Source organism: Ammospiza nelsoni, chromosome 5 (genome assembly GCF_027579445.1).
Source record: "Ammospiza nelsoni isolate bAmmNel1 chromosome 5, bAmmNel1.pri, whole genome shotgun sequence".
Taxonomy (NCBI): Eukaryota; Metazoa; Chordata; class Aves; order Passeriformes; family Passerellidae; genus Ammospiza; species Ammospiza nelsoni.
Window position 1 is genome coordinate 28,103,606 of NC_080637.1, and position 24,284 is coordinate 28,127,889.

General features: G+C 40.5%; 2 protein-coding genes across 3 annotated transcripts in view; one reads left to right on the forward strand and one right to left on the reverse strand.

Moving 5' to 3' along the window:
• Nucleotides 1–798: 798 nt before the first annotated feature.
• Nucleotides 799–3,924, reverse strand: LOC132073620 (arg8-vasotocin receptor-like). Its single transcript, XM_059472761.1, has 2 exons — nt 2,871–3,924; nt 799–1,813 (listed from the first exon to the last, which is right to left on the reverse strand). Exons 1-2 carry the CDS (start codon nt 3,784–3,786, stop codon nt 1,614–1,616), a joined length of 1,116 nt encoding a protein of 371 aa, XP_059328744.1. The 5' UTR covers nt 3,787–3,924; the 3' UTR covers nt 799–1,613.
• Nucleotides 3,925–16,614: 12,690 nt separating this feature from the next.
• PNPLA8 (patatin like phospholipase domain containing 8) overlaps nt 16,615–24,284 on the forward strand; it is a 33,178-nt gene continuing 25,508 nt past the window's right edge. Inside the window, exons 1-5 of one of the 2 annotated variants that reach the window (XM_059471499.1) lie at nt 16,615–16,815; nt 17,870–19,071; nt 20,002–20,151; nt 21,366–21,517; nt 22,298–22,392. In XM_059471499.1, the coding sequence (XP_059327482.1) occupies nt 17,962–19,071; nt 20,002–20,151; nt 21,366–21,517; nt 22,298–22,392 (1,507 nt within the window). In that variant the 5' untranslated portion in view covers nt 16,615–16,815; nt 17,870–17,961. Of the gene's footprint in view, nt 16,816–16,913; nt 17,169–17,869; nt 19,072–20,001; nt 20,152–21,365; nt 21,518–22,297; nt 22,393–24,284 lie in introns of those variants that run through there. The other variant, XM_059471498.1, reaches the window with a different exon arrangement.

Consider the following 24,284-nt stretch of genomic DNA (forward strand, 5'->3'; position numbering starts at 1 on the left):
ATTCACCTGAGTTACAGATTTCCTCTAACAGGAAACTTTTTGTGGGGTAAAATTATTAACCACTAATTGAAGGGAGAGTGGAAAAAAAAAACAGCAAGAAAAATCTACCAGCTGTAATTATAGTAAGACCTTCATACAAACCCTTCCCATTCCTGCTCTGGTACTACCTTCACCCACCTTCTTCCTCTTCCTAACAGATACAGACAGGTACTTGTCAGCTGAGCTGGGGCACCATCTTTTCCCATTATAAGGAACAGCAATATTTGGTTCTTGTCCTTATCTCGTCTAATTATACAGAGAATAGAAATCATTGAATATGCAGTCATTTCAGCATAAATTAACCCGAAGCATTACTATTCACCGTACAGCAGAATTTCTCACTATGTGATCAGTATTTAGTTAAAATCAATATTTCTTTGACTACAATTTAAAGAGCATTAAAACCCCACAATTTTATAGCTTTTCTACTGAAATTTGAGAGTGCTAGCACTCAGAGAACTGAAATGTGATGAAACACAGTATCATGTAGACAGCTTACATGTCACCAGATGTAAGTGCCACAGAGTCCCTGCAGATCCATTCTCACCTGAAAGGGCCTTGCTGATATTTGTTCCATATTCCTCTGATCAGATTGCAGACATTGAAAGGAAATAAATAGCTACCTGCATATAACACCCACAAACCAACAAACAAATGGCATTTGAAATAAAGATATGCAGATTTATTTTTACAGCAAAGGGAAATATTTGAATTTGAACCTAAAGGGATAATAAAGAATAAAATAATAATTGGTTCTCTGTCAATAAATCTCATGCTAGAACAAATGGGTCTGAATGCCAAATGAATGTGTCTCTCTTAGCACCCACTTTTATTTAGAGTATGTATATGTGTGTGTATGGGGTGTGTGTAGGTGTCCAGTTAACTGCTTACACATCAGGAAATGCATGGAAAATCAAATCCCATGGTGTGAAGCCAAAAAACCTGAACTGCTGTTATGCTGCTGATACCTGCAATTCACAATGGAATTTGAAACTGAAGTAGGGGTTCAATGTCACGAGCACACCAATTTTTATTTTTTTTTAATTATATTAAGCTGCTTGGCATTTTATAAATGTACATAAAGAGTTAATTTAAACCAGGTGCTAGTAAGAGCTGGCAAAAGCTTTTTCTGACTTTGTGCTGCCTTCTCAAGATTTGTGATTGTCCCTCAATCACACCAGAATGATGAACAATTCATGGTTCACTCTGAAAACATATTTAAGTTTAATTAGATCAGGTTTCTTTTTAATTACGTTTCAATTTGTTGAACCAGTTAGTAACAAAATTTTACTTTTTAGAAATCCAGAATCACAGATGGGGAAGTACTTCAGAACACAAAATATCTAAGATACTTTTATGTATCTTTGTCAGTCTTTACAGGAATTATAAGACAGTGGTGATTGAAGCACTGAGTCAGGCTTTCTGAATATGCTACAGAACTGCAGAGAAATATTTTTTTACAACAAAAAACAATTTTTCGGCTTCCTTATCCACAAAATAAGGGATGATGGTAAAATATCAATATGTCTTGTGAACAGAGGGAATGTAACAAAACAACAAGAAGCCCTCAGCAGTTATGCAGAGGTACTGTTCTCCTCAGGGTCTCTGTCTGCGAGATGAATGCTCCCCGTGAACACGGATTCCTCTTGAGCCGAGGTATTCTCCAGCTGCTTGCTTGTGCAATGTGGAATCTGGCCACAGAAATACATGTAAATCCATGGGTTGGCACAACTATTTAGATTGCCAAGGAGCATTATAATGGTGAATGCTGAACCTAGAAGAAAGCAGTTAAAGGAATGAGAGACTAAATAAAGCACTCTTATAAATATAAGTCACATTTTCTCAGTCTGCTGCTTTCTGCTCTATCTATTATTATGCTAAAACCAATCTAATATTAGGAAATTCCCATATCAATGCAATTTGAAATTGCTGAAGGTATAAAGCACACTTTATTGTATGCATTCAGAGTTAAATAGTTTCATATAGCTCTTTTTTGATGCAGTTGCATTAATTTTAAAAGTAATTACTAAGCTGTTAAACAGATACAAATAAATACAGGTATATATTTTGACATAAATGTATGTAGAATAAGACTCAAATTCACACTGACAGGAGGAATTCTTAAAACAAAGTTCAGAAACTACTGTTTTTATCAGGCAGGACTATTATATTTTTTCCTCTTTCTTTTTCCTCTTTATTTAGACTAGATGATTTTAAAGTCACATATAGAGTCTGCCTTTCACAAAGAGGCAATAGCATAAATTTGACAAGCCCACTCTTGTTTACAACATGGTGTTTGATAACTCTCTCAGGCTTGTTTTTTTGCTTTATAAACAGATGGTTGACAACTTTTGGTTGTTTCATAGTTTACTACAGAGATTTCATCAATACAATTTCAATAGTAAAAAAAATCAGATGTCTCATAACTCCACTGTTCTACCCAGTAAATAAGAAACAATTTTATTACTTTGAATAGTCAATTGCTTCTTTTCACCTCAAGAACCCAAAATACTGCTATTATACCTAAAACCTCTAAAAGTCTGAGGCTTTGCTGAAGCACATGATACTTTTCCCCATGCTGTTCATGAATCTTAAAATTGTTAATCACTCCAGACACACACACAAAGCAGACGCATGATGTTTTGATCACATAACACAAGAAGCTCCCTGTATGTAATTAAATATAGGAGATAATCAATCCAGGTATTTCTTTTTAATCCTCCTCAAATGACCACACGTAACCTTTACACAAAAGCAAAATGCAAACATAAAGCACTCGACAGCAGTGTGCCAGCCTGCTCTGCAGCTGTGGCAGAGGGAGAGCATCTTACCTTCGGTCAGGATGCTGGGGAACCACACAGACCACAGCTGGGCAATGAAGAAAGGTGACCAACACAGAACATAGGCAACAACTGTCACCACTGTCATTTTTACTGTCTTGATCATAGCCTTTGAAATACAGTTCACACTGCTTGCTCGGGATGGCAGGACTTGATTCTGATTTGTTGCTTCACGTTCATTCTGTTTTTTCACGTTTATATTTCTTCTGATTATTTTGCAAATCTTGACCTGGCATGTGATAAGGATTGCTGAGGGAATGAAGAATATAACTACAAAAATCCAAGTCACGTATGCCCTCGGCCCCCAGGGCTGAATAAATTCACCCCAACATTCAAAGACACCTGGAGATATTTCAGTCTTAGAAAAGATAAATACCTGTGGTAGGCTAAGAATCAGTGCTATAGACCAGCTGCTGCAAATGGGGATGTTCCAGAGAGCTCTCTTCTTTTGGAAAGTGACCATAGGGTAGCAAACAGCTTGATATCTGTCCACTGTCATGACCACTATCATATAAGTAGAGGCAAACATGCCCAGCAATTGTAGATACTTGATAATTCTGCACAAGAAATCTGGCCCTATGAAAACATCTGTAATATCCCAAATGAGCTGAGGCAGCACTTGGAAAAAGGCTACCACTAAATCAGCAATGCTGAGGTGAAGCATGAACACATACATCCTAGACAGCTTCTTTCTTCTTCGCCACAGCACGAGAATGAGAATGAAATTGCCCACAGACGCTGTCAGAAATATGACCCCCAGCACAGCAATCTCTACTTGAGCTAATTGCTCGTCTCTTTCTGGTCTTCCAATAGGATCTGACTGATTTGTCAAACTCAGGAATCTGTGAGGAGGAGGACTCTCGGTCTGATGTGTGTTATCCTGCACAGGAAATGAAAAATTCTTCATGATGCACAGAAGCTACTCACGGTAGCTGCCACTTGCGACTGAGGTTGACAGCAGTGAAGCACTGGCTGGCAAACAGACCAGCCTGGGTTCCAGTTTCAGGGTATCTTCGAGCAAATCTTCCTGCTCATGCGAACTAAAGCAGTGGGGCTTGGATCGTGGTAAGATTCTGCCTCTTGCTGGCATGCCAAAAGGCTTTATATAGGCTCCAGCAGACAGAGCCTTATGTAACTGCAGAGCCCTCGGGTAGGCTGCAGGGACAGCAGCCAATGGCAGAGCGAGCCACACAATTGGGGGAAGATATAAATAAAAGGCAAACTTCAGAGGCTCAATGTGATTCAATTACTCACTTCAGTCAAAACCCGAACTGGTAAATAGCTGTGGCCAGACTCGCACTCAAATGCCCTTACTCGGGAGAGTTCTTGCAAAAATCTGTCTACGCAAACCAGAGGAGCACACTTTAGGAGAAGTGGGAGGAAGGTTTATACGTAGATAAAATTGGATCCCTGAGCACATCATAACAGCAATCTCCAGGCTCCTGGGGCATGACCACATCCTAAATGCAGCACAGAGAAAGAAATACATTTTTCCATAGCCTTTTTTCCCTTCTTCTCTCTTTTGAAGTCACCTGGTCCTAAAGTAAAATGAAAAATATTTGTACTGCCCTAAAAATAATATTTTTATTTCAAAACATGGTCAAGACTTAGAGTTTTTTCTCAGCAAAATGAAAAATAACACATGTGAAATAAATTACTTGTAATGGGACTGTGAGTCTACTGAGAATTTAATAAAAAAAAAGTGAAAATTCAGTGGCAAATCCAACTAAGGAAAAGGTCTCTATGATGAAACAATACACAAAGGTCTCTATTCTATTATAGTGCTGAAGTCTGTGAGATCATTTTTCAGTATCTAAACCTTTTCATTTTTGTAAATGTAAATTGTGTCATGAACACAGGAAATTCATTGTTCTTCAACATTCCCATATGATTTTGCATTAAGTTTGTGGCAGATAAGAATAGAAAATTTAAACTTATTTCTTTTTTTTTTATCTCTCAGCCTGCCCTCTTAATCACAAAAGAGAGAGATTAAATAAAATTGATCAGTTTAATAGAAAAATAACAGATATTTGTACGCAATCTTACTTGAAGCTAGGGCACCCATATCCTTCTGGTTACAGTCAGGACACTGGTAGTTTGAAGTCTTTCTCAGCAGGAAACCAGTAAGGTGAAAAGCAATATCCATGCTGCATATATAGTACATAATACTAAACCTAAGCTGATGAATCACTGTGATCACAATTATATTAGAAGACCAGCTCAGGAAGCTCACAGACAGACTACCACTTCTATGCCACTAAAGGTTTTCATGTACCAACAAACATGAAGGGCAAAATTCATAAAGAGGATGCTGAGGTAGACTACAAAAGTTTGGAAAGCCTACATGACCTGTTCTCTCTCCCTCTTTCCCCCTTATCTGCCACCAGGCAATGGATGTTAATAGCTCATGAAAGGGTAAGACTGTGAGAACAGACAACAGAGAAGCTGAACAATCTCAGGAAGCTTTTCCACTGACAGCAGCTGTAAGTATCCATTATCTAGACTTGGCTGAACACTGCTGCAGCTGCCTGAGTCTACAAAAGCTTTTCTCTAAGACTGTGTTGCAAAGAGTATGAATCACAACAACTTAATCTAATATACCTGATTTTTTTTCCTAAATTAAGGCCTATTTGTAGGAAACTTGGATTCCTGAAGTTGTTTCCTTTTAGTTTTCCCCCTCAGTTTGGAATCTAGCTCAATTAGTGGGAAATAGGCATAGCAAGACCATAAGGGAACAAATGGGATTGCTTTAACCCTCACTCTCCCTTCAACCAGCAACTTGCAGAAGAGTAACTAATTTGACCACAAACAATAAACCTCTGGAAATGCTGCTAATAGCAAAAACTGTGCTGGAGAGCAGCTGGGCTGATCTCTGTCTTTTGAGGTAGACTAATTTTAAGGTGTGTGCTTCAAAATCATTTACCTTGACCATCTTCACTCCATAACTTGACAAAAAGGCAAGAGGGTTCTTTATTCTTCCAGCAAGATATGATGTAAACACATCCATCTCAGCAGAGCTAGGATTAAGTGGGTTGAGACAGGAACATGTTGAACAGAATTTTAAGTTTGGGGTCAGGCATGGAAGATAAACATAAATTTATATTTCATTATTATATTTCAATATCAAGAAATTATATGCAAGAAGCCCAGTATATGCAACCAAAGTCAATTCTGGGATAGTGTTGGAAGACTAACCAGAATAACATAGTTATTTGTATGATTTTTCACAACACATAAGGTATGGATAGACATATTTGAGGCAAATGTGTTTTATCAGCTATGCCTAGTATGGTCCAACATGATCCCTGGGAACACACAACTCTTCCTCAGTCTACACACACAGCACACAGTGTCTGGGCAACAGCCCAGGTGTTGGATCCAGATGTGGACACAGGCTAAAGGGCAAGCACACTGTGAAACAAGTAACCTTCTCTATGTTTATTAAAAGGGTGGTGGCCTTCCTTGTTAAAATTGTCCTAGTGATGTAAGACTCTATTCCATCTTGCATATAATTAGTACAATATGTGTTAATGGTTTCATAGCTTTATGATTGTTCCCTTTTAATCTTTTTCATCCATGCAAGTAGATAGTCAGGATAATGTTAAATTGAAATTTAATCCACTCTGGGAATATAACTTGCTGAAAAAAGAAAATTAGGATAATCGGTGAAAATGGTTAAGCAGTCTTAGCTGCTCTTTTATGCCAATATTTTCCTCCCATTGCCCAGCCTTGCTTCATTGCAAACTGTATCTGTCCAAGTTGAATTCTTTTCCTAAATTACTTTAATTAACTTCTGCTGAACTTCTCAGGGTGGACTGTCATCTAATGTTTGTTAGTTAGCTAAAGGGAGAGATTCAGCTCACAGATTAAGACTCCAATTTAGCTATCTGATCTGAATTTCAGAATCACATAGCTGCTCAAGGCAGGGAAAACACTGAATTCAGAGCACTTTACCCAGGGTTTGTCCAGTCAGGTCTTGAAGACCATCAAGAGCTTAGAACCCCAAACCTCCCTGAGTAACTGGTTACAAATGCTTATTTCCTTTGTGAAAAACCTTTCCTTATGTGTCACCAGACCCTCCCCTTATTCAGGCCACCTTCTCTCATTCTTCTGGCATAACTTAAGTAAAAACCTGGCTTGGACCTCTTGCCAGCACCCTCCTAGGCACTGCATGGGCACTGTTAGTGCCTCTGAAGCTGTCTCTCCTCCAGGCAGACCAAGATACACTGAGAGCATTGTGGAAAATGTTTTATTCAGGGAGTTAGTGATCTTGAACAGTTCATGTCTGTTCTACTGAGCCTTGTACTTAAAGCCTGTGCTGACAGTGGTGAATATTTTGAATTAGATGACATCCCAGTCTGATTGTTTGCCACACAAAAGAAAAGGCTCCACATTGTGGGAAGAAGGTGGAACCCCTCCACATATGCCATCTGTGCAGGGGAAGATCCGTGTAATGTCTCTCAGATACTGCACAAAAACAGAGTTCCCAGCATTGGAAGGGACCTAAGATTTCCTCACTATCCATATTTCAGGGGTTTACCCTACCTTAAGGAAACAGCTATTTTACTATCCCCTTTATTGTTGCACTGCCTGGTGCAGAGTACAAGCCCAGCTCACTCAGTCTCCCTCACTAGGCTACATCTTCCAGCCCTCTGATCATCTTCACAGTGCAATGCTGAGCTCACTCATGCTCATCAACACCTCTCCTGGGCAGGGGCTCCAGAGGAAATATTCCACATGTGGTGAGTGGGGTGTGCTGAGCTGGTGGGGACAAACACTTCCCCTGACCTATGAATTCCACGTGACCTGAGTGTGTGTCAAGTCCCATCACAATCTTTGCCTTCCAAAAACTGCATGAATTGCAGTGCATTGCAGATTATTTTTGCCAAGCCAGGTGAGGAATATATGTGGAAGCAGGAATATATGCATTTTAGGGTTAAATGCCTTCAACCAGTTTCTAAAACTCAGAAACTGTTTAATTTTTGACAGACAATACTTATTAAATACAACTTGTGAAGGAACAGGTCTGCAGTCTTTTACTTTGGAATGGATAAGTGAGTTCTAAAATGTTCCTATTTAAGAAAAGATCAAGTGGGAAATATTGCTGTCTGCTTTTGATGTAAGAAACCCAGGTCTGCCTCTTTTCTCAGTAAGATTCTGCAGATGTGAAGAGCTAGTAGACTATCATTAGTGCACTTGACAAGTCATGAAAACCAACTAAGAAAAACAAACTTTTGCATGATTTGCTACATATTTAGAGAATCTTAGAGAAATCAAAAAATATTTCCTTACTGCTGATGTGATTCTGTTTACTTTCAAACATTAAAATGTACAAAGAGCTTCCATAGGCCTTATAGGGAGAAAAGGACTAGACTGTTCAGTAAAAGACTCAGTTACCAAGAAGATGATAGAAATATTTACTTCTTAATACTTTTTTTACATAAAATACTTACTTAGTAGTATATTCTGGGGTAGATAAAATGAGTCGCTATAGCATTGCATTGAAATTGCCCGATTGATAGAGACTACATTTGAGGAGATGTATTAAGTAAATATGTAAGTAAAAGATGTAAATACATATCAGTAGCATATAATTTTATGAGAACTGCTTCTGGAAGTAGTGCAATGGATAGCAAATGGATTCTTTACTACAGGATATTAGTAACAGTTACACATGAATACTGTTCAATACTTAGCCTGTAGCACAGATGCATTTACAGCAAGGTAGGTCCATATTTTTCACTAATGTAATTCTGCTTATTTCCAGAACATGATGGACAAACTACTTTGCTGTAAGTCTTTTTTACTGAACTAAAATTATGTACACCTTAATGATGCTGTACAATCTCCTACAGTTCTGGATTCTTAAAAAAGAATCCCACCATTCGTATAGTAGTTATATTAATATACAAGGTTCTTTGGACCCAACTTAACAGTACACTTCAACCTTATATAGTTAAAAAGTTACATCTAAAGGCAATGTGCCTAGAGAAGACAGAGACAAATACATCACAGACATTATTACAGACAGCATATAATGAGTCATGCAGTGTAGGCAGCTACCAATGCCATTGTCACCACAAGGAGACACAAAATGATAAATAGCATCAATAACTTTATTCCTCAGAAAGAGTTAAGCTTTGATTCAGACAAAACCATTTCTGGTCAGGAAGGAGAGCTCTTAGTGAAGCCAAAAGATTATTAGAAAATGTCAGGACAACCCGAAATCTCATCCATTTCCAGTCAAGATGAACTAGACACCACCCTTAACTTTTCCAATCAATATCATAATGAACACAGGACAATATTTTGTCCTGCTAGCGCTGTTTATACACCAGAAGGGAACTGTGCACATCTGTGTTTGGTGTACATGTGTTACGTGCATGTAAACACTGCTCTCCTGCACACACATGACCTGGATGTCTGCCACTTTATAAGAAACTCTGTTCATTTCCCAAATGAGTAAATTAACTGTGTATTTAAAGGAAGAGGGTATTGCTTTAGTAAGACTAAAGGCTACAGCAAATAAGGCCTATACAGCCTTAGAATGTAGGACTGCAACACATCAAACAACTATACTTACTGTTAGGCAATATTTTGGAACAAGACCTTTCTAAATTGAGTGCATCCTCCAGTAGGAATTAGCTACAGGAATGAAAGCCAGAGAGAAAAAAAATGTGTATGGGCCCCCTGTGACTTGTAACTAGGCATATCCCAGATACTCACCACAAAACAGCACCACTAACTACGCAGAGTACTACGTGCCTCTTTTAAATCCCTAGGGAGATTACATCTGAAACAATAACTTTTAAACCTGTTTTAGTAAGAACTTTATTATTTGCTATTGCTGACCTCATTCACTAGGTAAGTTTCTGATTTTACAGCTGTTAGTGACAGCAGTGAGTGAGGGTGCTACTGGGTCCAAAGCCTGGAACCAGTTTGCTTAATTCATGTTCTTATTATGGTGCTAGAATTATCTTCCACAATTTGTAAGTCATTCTCTAAGTAATGTTTCTTTCCTATTGGTGCTGTAAAATGTCATGCAACTTTAATAAAGTGTTTACTCATAGAGTACAGAGCTTTTACTCTTTCTCGTACAACTTCCATCAGGCTATTTTAAGACAGAAATAAATAATTATAAATCAGTTACACAGGCTTCTGCCAAAAACTCTCTTTTTCATTTTCAGCATTCCAGACAGTCTGGGTTCTCTATTAGGATGTTAAATGGCCTGAGAGCTCACCTGCCACCAGGGTTGTGGAAAGCAACTGACAGAAAAGGAGCTTCACCAAGGCTAGTCAGAGTGAAGAAAAATGGAGAAATATGTGTAACTTTAGGAGAAGGAACTATGATGAACTGGTTTTGATCAAGAATAACAATGCACTTTTTCCACAGATATGAAATTAAAAACATAGCTTTTTATTAAAGGAAAAAATGCTAAGATGGTACCTAGTACAATAGAGAGAGGTCCAGAGCAAAGATCAGCCATATCAATAATTTAATTAAAAGACAATGTAAATAAAAATGACAGTCAGTGTCTCCAGAAATACTCAGTAATCAGTTGCAAACACTATGGACAGTGAATTAACACCAGCAGACCTAAAGAGACCCTGCATTTTGATCTCCTTCCATTTATGCAAAAAAACCTTGGGTGACACTGTGGAGGGATAGAATGTAAGAGAATAGTGCAGAAGGCAGTCTCACCCCTGAGGAGCTGCAGCTGCACCAATCACCAAAGATTAGGAACAGGCCTGCCCTTAACAGGCCACAGCTGTGTCCAGTAAGAATGAGGGCTACAAAAGACTGGGATAGCTGGGTGGGGAGAGAGATCGGGTTTGTTGGTTGTGCTGTGAGGAAGAAGGGGTCAGTGCTGCAAGGAGGTGCCCATGAGAAATCACCAAGAAGGTATGGAACGTTTGCAATAAGATGGCAACATAGACACTTGCACAATCATACACTCAACCAGATGCTGCAGTAACAAAATTCACATCTATCACTTTCTGAGTGATGAAAGGTGACAGAATGACTCTTATGATAATCACAGGGGACTGAAGAGGAATTTATAATATGACCTCCAACACAAGTCTGAATTTTAAATTCTAAGTAATCAACTACATTATTCATACCTAGTTTATAATTATTTGATTGGCATACTCTTGTTTTGGCAGATAGATTTCTAGAATGCACAAGAGGGCAGAGACCATCAGCTATGAGCAGTGTAGACACAGGAAATCAAACACTGTGGAAGAACGACGAGGTGGGATTTGGTGGCATTTGTTGCAGTTCTAGTACTGTGTATGCACATCACAATTAGCTAGGAGAACTGACATTTTAGACTAAGATTCAGAATCTTGGGGATTCTGACCCTTATGTTCTAGAGGATGTATCTGGGAGAGGAAGCGGATAATGATACAAAATATTTACTGGCTTCTAGGTGAACTGTTTACATAATATTTGGCACACTATAATATTCTATGAAGAGGGTTGCTCCCTTAGCAAACATGTTACTTACACGTTATTGTCTAAGATTCAATGACAATAAGGAGCAAAGCAGCCTGATTACTTTGGGTAACTGAAGCAAGTCAAAGATACTAAGCAGCTGCAATCTAAGTCTTACATCATTTGCTCTTTGGATTTACAGAGGACAATTTCACAATGATGTGACTACCTGGCAAGGACAGTTTTTTTTTAAAGTTTCTCTTTTATTTGAGTTGCTTAACCCTTTCTAAGGCTTCTAGAATTTTCAGCTCTTTGAAGAGAGCAAAATATTGAAGTGAAGTAACAGATAAAAAAGCAATATGAAAATAATGCAGGAAAGTTCCACTTGGTTATTTTCAGTGTTTTTGCCAAAAAGCACATCCAAATGAAAGGTTGCAGAAAGATCCATGCTGTCACAAGCACATGTTCAATCATCTTAGTTCTGATTACTTAGAGAGTTTTCAGTGAATGTTCATTCAAGCTGGCAATTAACTATTCAATATTCTATCCCTGAAAACAATGAAATGTTTTCCCATTTTTGTCTGCCATCTAGTGTTAAGAGGCAGAATACTTGTGTTTGCAAAGCCTAAAATATTTGCTAGCACTACACATTTGCTAGCTTCTGTCCATGTCATATTATGCTGATGAAAATACAAAACCGTTTCCTCTACACCATTATTAGTAGAATACTGCTCTACTAATATATGTTAACTTGTCACACTGCTTTGAAATACTTGGGTTTTTTTAAAATTTGAGTCTCTTAGCTGATAGTTTTATATTTTCAGAATACCATCCATAAACAATATGACAAGTAAAAAGAAAATAATGCTATATATAAAAATGCTATTCATATAATAGCTTTTTATCAAACATATAGTGAGAGCATGTGCAAGGCTATTTTCTCAAAATAAAAACTCCCTCATTTCATAGATCAAGAGTGAGATTCCTAGACTGACAAATTTTGGAACCATTATTTCTGGTAAATATCCAATTTTTATCAAACTGCCTCATAACCCATTATGACTCTCCCTCCAAGCAGCAGTCCAAGACAAACATACAGCTATGAATGTTAGAAATAATTAATGGCATTGAAAAGTATAGCATGCATAAAAATGAACACAGGTAACTCACCTGTATTTTTGACACCACAATACTTTGGCCATAACATGACAAAAATCACGTACACCAAGCAACTCTCTTTCTTTAAAACAGGAAGATTCACCACAACTGATGTGTAACTTGATTTACGAGTTTTCATCCTACCTATAAAATCATGTAGTAACAGGTATAATGAGAAAATGTTTTGAAAGCCTTTGATTTTTTGGAATTTAGTAGCAGAGAAAGAATGCATTAAAATCAAACCACTCTCAGTGTTGTCCTAAACTGAATACAATCATGTTTCATGGGACCACTCTGAAACAGCTTGAGTGCTGGGTATGCAACCTAGTAGAGATCAACAAAAACCCATCAATAATAACAACAACAGATTTCTCTCTTGATACTTCCAGGGAAAATACTGAAATGGAAGTGTTTTTCAAATAGCCTATATACATCCTATTAAAATTTAAATAATATTTCCAAATCATTTAAATGAGATTATATCTATATTAAGTGAAAACAACTACAGAGGTAGCTTCTGTCTGAATACCATATGTGAACTCTTCTCTCTTATCTAAAAACTAGGTATTTAGTCAAACACAATGAACTCATCTTTGACTACTAAGACAGCTTATAAAATCAATCTATTTTTTAAATATATTTGAGGTAATTTCTTCTTAATGTCATGACTACAGTAAAGTGAATACTCAATTGGCAAAACATTTGAGATGATGCAAAATTTGTGCCTGGGAATAGATATATTTATCTTTTCCTGTCCAGTGTTTTTCAGTTATTTTGTATTGTTTCATGGTTGTTTTGAGAAGCTGATGGATCACACACCTCTGAACATGCCAGATCAGACAGGTCTGCCCATCCTTGGGGAGAGCAATATGGCAAGAACACATGAGTTTGTGATTGGGCCAGAAATGTGAAATCCTTGAATCTTTTCCTTAGTAATGGTGTGAATCAACCACCATTCATTGTACATATCCCAGTGGTGAGACAAATGTCTGAGCAGGCACAGGAGAGAATTTTACAATGAGATTATGGGATAAAGTGTGACTGTTAAGGAAGGATGTACAGCTAAAAGGGATCAGTTGCTCCTAGCTCAAATACCTTATTTGCCAGTCAAAGGGAGGCAGGATGTGCCCTGGCAGGATGAAGCTTATCATGTCCAAACTTCCTTCTTACTGAAGTTGTAGGTCTTGTTTTGCCTTAGCTTTTGTTGCTGTAAGAAAGCAAACCACCCTGCTTAAAGCCAGCTCAGACTGTGGCTTCAGATGGGTGACTGCTTCTGAAGTCATCTGATGAGAGGCAGCTCGGTTCAGCACACTGGCAAACACACTAGAGCCCTGGGGCTTACAGGAGAGCAAACGCACCCAGGGAAGCTGCTAAAGCTGACACTGCTACACATTCGAAGACTATCTGTACTGTGTTGCTCTCATAACAGCATTCAGGCTTTTACATGAAGTAACTCGTACATCAAGAGGCAGTGAAACCTCCCTGCTTAGCTGCATCTGGCACCTAAGGCAGACCCCACTTGAAGTATTTGGTTTAAAAATAAGCTTAAGCATATATAATGAAACCCTGTGAAAAATTAAAGAAGACTAGATAAATCTTGAAAATGTAAGGATACCACCCCTGGATAATACAAGCGGATGTGCAGTAATCTACAAACAAGGCAGGCAGACCATACCAGCAGAACAGGACAGAAGGCAGCAACTCTGGAAACATTAATAGGGAACGGATGAGCACCTGGGTATGAACTGCCAGTGTAATATGCAAAAGGATCCTAATCATACGTGGCTTGTGAGTAATTTGTGGCCACTGAGTTCTTCACCAAGGAAGTTACATGCCTTGAGTGTAAAATTGTCATTGCATTGGGTTAATGTGATAAGGTTTTGGTGGGGAAGAATGGGGGGTTTTTGTAAAAAAGCTTCAGAAGGTGCCCCTGTGTTGGAAGGTGTCCATTCCAGCAAGCTCCAAGATGAACCTGTCACTGGCCAAAGCTGGGCCCATCAGCAATGGTGGTAGTGCTCTTGTGATAACATATTAAGAAAGGGTAAAACTTCTGTGCAACAGCAGGTGGAAGAGAGGGGTGAGAATATGTGAAGGGAACAACTTTGAAGGCATTTGGGTCAGTGAAGAAGGAGGGAAAGGATGTGCTCCAGGTGTTGGAGGTCCACACCAGAGCAGGCAGGGGCCTATGACCCCATGGGAAACCTGCACTGGAGCAGGCTCTTGGCAGGACCTGTGGCCCCATGGAGACAGGAGCCCACACAGGAGCAGGTTTGCTGTCAGAACCTGCAGGAGACCCACTCTGAGCAGTCTGTTCCTGAAGGACTGACCCTGTGGAAGGGACCCTTGCTGGAGCAATTTGTGACAATTGCAGCCCGTGGGAAAGACTAACACTGGAGAAACTTGTGGAAGACTGTCTCCTGTGGGAGGGACACCACGCTGGAGCAGGGGAAGAGTTGAGAAGTCCTCCCACTGAGGAAGAAGGGGTGGCATAGACAGTATGTGTTGAACTGGCTGCAGAAACCATTCCTCATCCCCCTGCTCTGCTGTATGGGGAGCAGGGAGAGAACCTGAGAGGGAAGTTGAGCCTGGAAAAAGGGAAGGATGGGAGAAAAGTTTTAAGACATGATTTTTTTTCTCATAACCCTATTCTGATTTCATTAGTAATAAATCCAACTAATTTCCCCACACTAAGTCTGTTCTGCCCATGATGGTAAATGGTGAGTGATCTCTCTCTCTCTGTCCTTATCTCAATTCACAAACCTGTTCTATTTTCTCTCCCCTGACCAATTGAGGAAGTGAGTGACAGAGTGACTTTGGTGGGCACCTGGTATCCAGATAGGGATGTCCTGCTCTGGGAGATGTGGTGAATTTAACCTGTGCAATTTATAAAAAATACATGATAAAAATTACAATATGTAAGGAGTATAAATTTTCCTTTGAGGAATAAAATTCAAGGCAAGAAAATTAATTTACTTCTTTATTTGTGAGGAAGAACAGAAGCAGACAACTGGGATCTGAAACTGTGTGACATGACCTTCTTAACCCTGATGGTAAGGCCTCCATTGTCCCACCTGAGCACACAGTGCATCCATCCTCTCTTACAGTTGACACCTGAAGTTTTAGCAACTTCATTAAAGCTGTGTTTCAAGCAGGCCATGCAGGCAGGAATCTCAGGGCCTGCTGCTGCTCTGAAGTCCAGCTGGGGAAGACCAAGGTGCCCCCTAACGCTGTCCAACCCATGAAAAACATGCTGTCGTTGTTGCCTAACCATTAAACAGGAGATCGGGGAGAGCATATTCCCAAGGCACCTGCACTGAGGAGCTACAAAGGCTGGGTAGGGACCCTCCTCTTCCCAGCCCCTTGCTCCCAGGGACTCCACAGGGTGCGGCATCAAGAGCCCAGCGCTGGCAGCAGCGTGGGGCACAACCTGCTCCGCTGTGCCCGGTCTGAAAGGCAGACACGTCCTGGGCTGCACCGAAAGCAGCGCGGGCAGCAGCACGAAGGGACGGGATTCCGCCCCTCTACTCCCACCTGCACCTAGCTCTGGAGTCCTCACCATAAGAAGGACATGGACATCTTGGAGCAAGCCCAGAGGAGGCCCGTGAAGCTGGTAAGGGAACCGGAGCACCTCCCCTAAAAGGACAGGCAGAGAAAGTGCGGGCTGCTTTCTGGTCCTGTGGGGATCTCAAGTACCTGAAAGGGACTGACACAGAAGGCAGAGAGGACAGAAATTATAGCGACAAGACAGTGAGAAATGGGCACAAATTGAAAGACAGGAAACTGAGGTTAGATAGTAGGAAGAAATTCTTCCCTGTGAGGGTGGAAAGGCACCAGAACAGGTTGCCCAGGATGTGGATGCCCTGACCGTGGCAGCGCTAAAAGGGAGGCTGGATGGGGCTTTGAGCGGTCCGGGGCCCGGTATCGCTCCCCGTCAGTTCCACTCCCGCCCTCAGCGGCCCCGCCCCGCCCCGCCCTCCGCGTGCCGCGCCGCACGTCGCCACCCTCACCCGCGCGCGCGCAGGCGCAGCAGCCCCGCCCCGGCCCCGACCTCGCGCTGCCCGGCCCCGCCCCGCCCCGCGAGCCGTCTCGCGTCACGCGCGTCACCCCCTGAGCCGCCCCCCCCCCCCCCCGGCGGCGGCGGTCCGTGGGACGCTGCCGCGCGCTCCAGCTGTTTCCGGCGCGCGGGGCGGCGCAGGCGCAGTGCCGCGCGCCGCGGGTGTTGTGGTGCCGGGCCCCGGCGCCTCCCGCCCCTCCGCCGGGGCGGCACCGCTCGCGAGGGCGCGGCCCCTGCCTGCCGTTCGGCCCGGGCAGAGGGGGGAGGCGGGAGCCGCTGTCCAGCAGGTACCGCCTCCGGCACGGGCCGCGCCGCGCCGCCACCGGGTCGGGCCGCGTCTCCAGCGAGTCGTGGGGCAAATGAGGACGGGGGGAGCGGGATGAGCGCGTGCCGGGCACGCGGGGCTCGCTCGCGTAACGGGAGGTGGGCCGGGGACAGCGGGGCCTGGACTCGGTGCTTGTTTACAACGCCGCTCGCGGCAGCGTTTCGGGGAAATGGCGCAAGGCAGGAACAGCGGCCGCGCCTGCCCCCGGGACAGGCGGCGCCCCCGTGCTTATATAGCCCGGGCCGGCCTGGGGCCCGCAGCCCGGCTGCGCGGCGGTCACCCGGCGGGACGGGCACGGCGTAGGCAGAGCAGACTGTAAGTAAGGATGGTGCTGCCGGCGGGGCTTCGCCTCTGCTCGCACTGTGAAGTCGGCCTGCTCAGGCGTTGGCCTGCGTGCCTGCCTGGCAGCCCTTCTCGGCATTTGTCACGGGCGCTGGAGAAGCCTGGGCTTGCTTTTCCGGCCAATAATGGTTTTGCTCCTGCCATATCAGCACAACTCTGGTGTGCTGTGTAAAACGCTGCTCCGCCAGTTGTGCCTTTCTGTGCAGAGTAAGGAGTATAGCCTGCCCTTGGCTCTTAAGATGGGCACGTTTTGTTGAACTTTGATCAACACTTGGTGTCACTTCTCCCCTGTGAGGAATTCTGCTAAGGGGTGGTAATATAATGACATTTGAAACGTTGTGTCTGCACAAGATAATTTGCTGATGAAACTGCAATCAATTTTCTATATGTCATTAAGTACTTTTGAGAAGTGTCACATATTGCTCAAGAAGAGCTTAAACTGTCCTTTAGGGAGTACTGTGTTGAAATGTTGGGGTGAGCCACCAAATGTCCTGAGCAGTGGATTTTCCCATGAGATTATTTTATTTGATTTGAATGTTTATCTGTCTTTACCAAAAGAATACAGAACCTTCATCTGTTTTAAACACCTCTGTGATTTTAGTTTAACTTGTTTCTGGTTTGGGGTCTCCATTGTTGGTTTTAATTTTTGTTTTGTTTTGGTTTTTTTTTTTCAGACAACACTACATTACGGGACTTACTTATTGACATATATTTTTTTGGAATGAAGTAGAAAGCAACATAGAAAAGGTGCAATTATTTATAAGTTATGACAGTTCATTTATCCTTGGATGCATATTTATTCTTTTTGATTAACCCAAAAAGTCTTTGGTGGAAGCAGAGAAACAAATACCTGTGTTTCTGTAGACCTAAAGCCTGCTGGAGGACAAATCATGCTGCACACCTGAGAGTTTTTCATACAAGTCAGCCTTGGGCCAAAAGCAGAACGTTTTGGTATAACAAGTACATTAGTAGCCATGAGTTTTTATACTACAGAGTTTCCAAACTTTTAACTTCTTCTTCTAAAGGACTTGCCAGGGTGAGCATTCGCATGTCACGAATTAAGAGTACCATAGAATCTGTTTCGAAGGCAGTGTCTGGCACTCACAGTGAGCTGGTGTCACGGATAGCTCGATTAAAGTCCCACTCGGGTACTTTGGGTAAAGCAAATAAAAGTAGTGCAGATGCAAATAACATCAGCACAAATCTAGAAAATGATAAGCAAGTTACAGATGTCAAAACTCAGGACGATTGCAACAGAGGCCCTGCAAAGAAATCCACTTGTGCAAGTGAAAACTTGGAATCTGTGTTAGTAGGTACAAATGGCGCTTGTCAAGATACCCCAGAAGTTTCAGCATCTGCTAAAAGCCACCTTTTTCATGTAAGCTACTTTTCTACAAATTTTGGAGAGACTTACAACTTTGTAGCTGATCATATCAACTCTTACTTTAACAATTCTGTTATGGAGCATGGAAGAAAAAAGAATTCTTTATTACAGGACTCTGAAAGTGAGGAGAGGAATAAGCTTGATTCGTCAGCAAATACTGTAACAAGCGAAGAAAAGAGAGTGAATTCAGCAGGCACTTTAGCTCCTGAAGCAGAGATCTTGGGTACTGAAAAGACAAATACTGCTCTCCCAGTTTCCACTAAAAAAAGTTTTACAGACTTTCTTTCATATCCCAGTAACAGCGTACAAGCTTTTGTCGACAGCTATATTGGAGGGTTGGTTCCAAAGTTAAGATCTGATACAAAAGTTGTTCCACCAGAAAAGAGTAAACAGCAGGAACAAGAAGTGTCTGAGAAGAGTGATGAGGACAAAGCAAAAGAGACCAAGACTGCAGAAGAGAGGGAAAAGCATCTGTCTCTTCAGAGAGAAAAGGCAAGTCTTTGTTTTGTGTTAATTTATGTATTATTTCTGTGTGTATGTTATACAAGTGTGTATATGTGCTACACTAGTGTTTATACCTATATATTTTATACAAGTGTGTATATGTGCTGCACTAGTGTATATACCTATATTTAAGCATAGACACGCACACATTTACTTATGTAAGTCAGTATATACCCATGTATATACTTACATACATACATACACATACTTCTACTTATATATAAGTATATATGTGGTGTTCCTGCCCACAGCAGGGAGGTTGGAACTAGGAGATCTTTAAGGCCTCTTCCAACCCAAACTGTTCTCTGATTCATTCTGTGCACTTTTATAAATGAATACATATATAAAATGAAATAGATTTAATCTATATGTATGCATACTATAGGTAAACTTACAAACATATATATGTGCTTAAAGTAGATATAGATACATCTGTGTTTTAAGTATTCAGTGTTTTATGCAGGTATAGATCTGTTTATGCAAGTTTATATATGAGGAGTGTCTAAGTATGTGTGTGTGTGTGCTGTAGGTACATATATTTAGTTCATATATGCATAGAGTCCATAATTATAGACAGATCTAATTGTGGTATTTTTTGTAGTTATAGTAATTTTACAGTTTATGGTTTGTTAATGGTTTAAATACAGAGAGTTCCCTTGAAAGTCCATCTGAAAACATATTGACCTATTTGTTTGGGGTATTCTTGCTGTAAACTTGATTTTGTTTTCTACTAAATAAAGAATCAAAAGATTTTTGTTGACAATTTAAGCAGTGCCTACTTGGAACCTATAGGAGCTCTCTAGTACAACATGCTGTTCATTGCTTCTGAGAAATCTTAAAATAACACTTGGAAATTAGTCTTGACAAATTTTACACATTTCTCAGAGTAGTTTTATGTTGTCTGTTTGTCTTCTTTAGATCATTGCAAGAGTGAGTATTGATAACAGGACTCGAGCTTTAGTTCAAGCCCTGCGGAGATCTGCTAATATAAAAGTCTGCATCAACAGGGTTGAAGAACTGACCTATCATCTTCTAGAGTTTCCAGAGAGCAGAGGAGTTGCAATTAAGGTGCCAACAGTTTTTATACATACATAAAAATCAATCTGACAAATAATTGATACAGAACAACATAAAACCTCCTTCTGTGCTTTTGTGGACTAGTCGTATTTCCTGTTTGCAAGGATTGTAGTTTGAGTGTCTCTTTTTATAACATTTTAGCTGTTTGAAGCAGATTCATATACAAGCTACTGTGAGTTTAGCTAAAGGCTGTTAAGATTGCAGTGTTTAATTTAGAAGCATACGGCATGGTCATGTGGATAGGTAGTATAGCTTTTTCCAGTGGTAGATAAAGGTCGTACACTGTGTCCCCTGTGGCAGTTGACCAAATGGGAATGTGCTGTACAGTTGATCTGTAAATGCACAGTACTTTCTATGCTTGTTTACATGCTTTCTTCCAAGAGAGGTGGCAGGAGAACTGTCACATAAGTTAATGCAATCTAGTCCTACTTGTTTTCTTCCCTGCATTGAGAGGGCTGGAGATGGGTGGTAGACTATTCTAGAAGTACTAGCTAAATCACAGCATTTGTCAACCTTGTGTCTTTTTCCACAAGATGTGACAAACCTGTGAAACAGATTGTAGAATTTCTGGAAGAAGTAGTCTTTGGGAATGGAGTGCAGGGCAGATGAATCATCTGGGCAGGGTGTAGGTCAGGCATTCACATAAATATATGTGAGTTACTTTATTATGGAAGAGTGTATTCACTACTCCCATTTTGATTGCAATGCTGTGTATCTTTGTGGCAATGTCCATTTAAAAAGTACTCTGTGTGGGAAAGCATTTTAGATTTTGTTTTGGTATTAGTGTACTTAGAAGGCATTTCTTGTTTTGAAGCAGTGCAGTACTTACTAAGCAAATCTGGGGTTTTCCCTGTACTTGGTATGCCTCATACTCGAGTCTGCACTTGGCTGATGTGATAACAAGTCAATAAAACGAAACTGGTACATGTAGCTTTCCTAGCTATTAAAAATATTTACATAACATCTTGCTTGTTTAATTCTGATAGGTAGTTACTATAGCAATGAGGTGTGTACAGCATAATATTGACATCTTTTCTTTCCCTTGTTAGAGAAAAACATGGGTAGATACAGATTTGAAGACATTTTCTTCCAACTTTAACTGGTATATTACTTCTGTGCTTTAATGCTGTGCTAGTAAATTTAAGAATGGATTCTTTTGGTTTAAACATATGATTAGAATGAAATATCCTTGTATTTATCAATAGGAAAAATTAATCTCATGCCTGTTGCGACTGAGACAGATTAATGATGAAAGTCTTCAGGCTGCTGTTAGAGAAACTTTAGCTCTGATTGGCTATACAGACCCTGTGAAAGGCTGGGGAATTCGAATCCTCACCATTGATGGAGGAGGAACAAGGTAAAACTTCTGGGGTACTACATACTTGTAAGCTTTTTCAGACTGTAACTAGAAGTAAAATTCCAGTCTCTCTTTGATAGATAAATGCCCAAAGAGGCAATTTATGAGTTACCTTTCTGTCACATTTGACTATCTAAGGGATAGGTATTGTTTTTCTATGCATTTCTGCTTGAATGGAGTTTGTTTTGCTCATTTTGCCATACATGTTATCTCATTTTGCCATTATTACATGTTTGCTCATTTTGCCATACACAGTTATCTCACTCTATCCCAACAGAGTTCACACTGCTGCACTCCAGATACTGTTTTGTGATAAAGAAACACAAATCTGATGGTCTCTAACTAATCTCTCCCATTATTTCAGATACATTGAATCGAGGCCAAGCAAACCTCATACTGGAAAATACTATGCCCCAAGGGGCATTATATAGCCTTGATAAGACCAAATTTAAGTGCTGTGTAGTCGGAATGCAACTAAAATCTGTCCTTAGTCTACATCCACAGAAGTTGATCACCTCCCAAGCCTTTGCTGTAAAACAATATGGCTGTAACTGTTGAATACTATTTTGGTATACCTGAGCATGTCATTCATATTTATTATTCATCATTCTATTTCAACTGTGTTCTGCAACTCTTTCATTTCCTGAAATACTCAGGATTCTTACTGTTGCAGTTATTCAATTATAATTAGTTATAATGAAGCTAAAGGTGATTGAAAAATGATTAAAGCTATGTAAGATAAGACTGCCATTGTATGTGAAGGGGAATTTTGTGTTTCAGGGGTTTAGTTGCACTTCAGACTCTACGGAAACTAGAAGAATTAACTGGAAAGCCGGTTCATCAACTTTTTGACTACATCTGTGGCGTAAGCACAGGTAATTATGAAGTCACAAGTTGGAGTTTTGCTATCAACATCTGAGAATAAATAGAGATTTTTCAGTTTCTGACTTAGAATGTAAGCTGAGAAAGTACATTTGCGATTTCTAGAGTCTTCCTTTTTGCTTCTGAAGAAGAACTTTGGGCAGTTCATGACAAACTTTTGGCTTTAAACTGATTTGTTATTTTTTCAATTTATGTGAAATCTTCAATTTGCACATAGAAACAGTTATTTTAGGTATTTATGGAGCTTTACAGACTGCTATGGTAATAGTCCTCAAGAACTGGTGCTGAGTCAGTCATGTTTCCTTTATTAAGTTAGCAGCAATGTTTCATCTTTATTAATTATCTGCCAGAAGGACAGAATGTGCCTGTAGCAAGATCTTGAATGATCTAAATTAGAGGAAGTGGTCGATGCTGTGGTGTCCTCCCTTCGTATGGGTCTGTACAGGCTGGAGAAATGGCTTGGCAGGTTCAGAAAAGCCAAGTACAAAGCCCTGTGACTGAGGTGGGCCGACAGCCTAGAAACCAGCTTTGCAGGAAAGGACCTGGTCTTGTTTGGAACAGGTTGGTTGTGAATCATCACTGTACTCTAGAGCAAAGAAAGCTGACTACATTGGCTTGCATGATGAGATGAGAATGTACCCAACAATTGAAGTATCTCTGTTTGGCCACAAAGGTCTTGTTATGGGCTCCTCTAGAAACCATTAATCTTTTGGGTGTGTTTTTCTACTGGGTGCATCTGGCAGAGAGCCAGGGGGCTGGACCTCATGACATGTAAAGGAGAGAGTGCAATAACCAGGTTTATTTGGCCTTGACAGGGCTAAGGGTGGGCCTTTATCCTGGTTCAGCTAATGGGAAAATAAAGAGAAGATGGATCTAGAATAATTTTTAAGGTGTACAGGGGTAGGAGAAAAGCCAACAGACAAGTTGCAGTATGGGAAGTTATAATTAGATACGGGATTATGTTTTTCTTGCAGGGATGGTCAGACGCTGGAAAGAGTTGCCTGTTCAGACTTTGTAATCTCTGTCCATGGAGATGGCTGAGCAAGTCCTGAGTAACCTATTCTAATTATACCTGTTGGAACAGGAGGTTGGACTAGATGATGTCTACGGGCCCCACCCAGACTTATTTACACTCGTGACTCACTGATAAGTTACTCCTCCCTAGAAAGCAGGAGACTCCAAAGCATTAGTTTCTCCTTTAAAGACAGTAATCTCCTTAAGAAATTGTTAGACAAGTAGCAGCACAAGTATGTTTTCTAACATAGGAGGTATGCTGTGGTTTATTAGCTCAGTTTCCTTTAGAAACCCACATTCTTCAATTTTTTTGTTATACTTATATTCGATCAGAAGCTATATTAAACACAGATCACCCTGAGTAGATGAAGTATGTTTCAAGAGATTTGCTTAGTAGACTAAAAATAGCAGAGGAGAGTGTTTAGGTCTCCTAGACTGAATTTGTTTGTAGCCACAATATAGTTCCCTGCTTTATATTTTTAATACTCTTCCAAATAAATCCTTCATTAGTTAGTGTAGCAGTAAGTGATTTCTTTGGAAGACGGTTTCCCTACAAAACACTTCTCCAGTGTTGTCTTCAATGAATAAAGGTGTTTTACCTTGGATAGAAAGGCCTTGTGTTCTTACTTTACTCCCACTACTGTCACTAGAACTAACTTGGTTTTTAATTCTTCCTCAAATTTTGAAATTTCTGAATGCCTGCTAGTAAGTACTTAGCATATTCTTTTAAATTTTGTTTACACAATTAAGCTTTTATCTGCAGTTGTCCAGTTTGCAATAATAAATGGAAAGATGTGTCTGGGTGAGGTGTGCATGTCTGCCAGCACTGCTGGCAGTTCTGTTTGTATTGACAGTACATATGCCAATAGTC

What these genes read in the sequence shown, in the direction of transcription:
- LOC132073620 (XM_059472761.1), bottom strand. Translation starts at nt 3,786, where the DNA reads ATGAAGAATTTTTCATTTCCTGTGCAGGATAACACACATCAGACCGAG. An exon ending in CCCCAGCATCCTGACCGAAG is followed by an intron (nt 1,814 to 2,870) that starts GTAAGATGCTCT and finishes GCTTTCTTCTAG; the next exon opens with GTTCAGCATTCACCATTATA.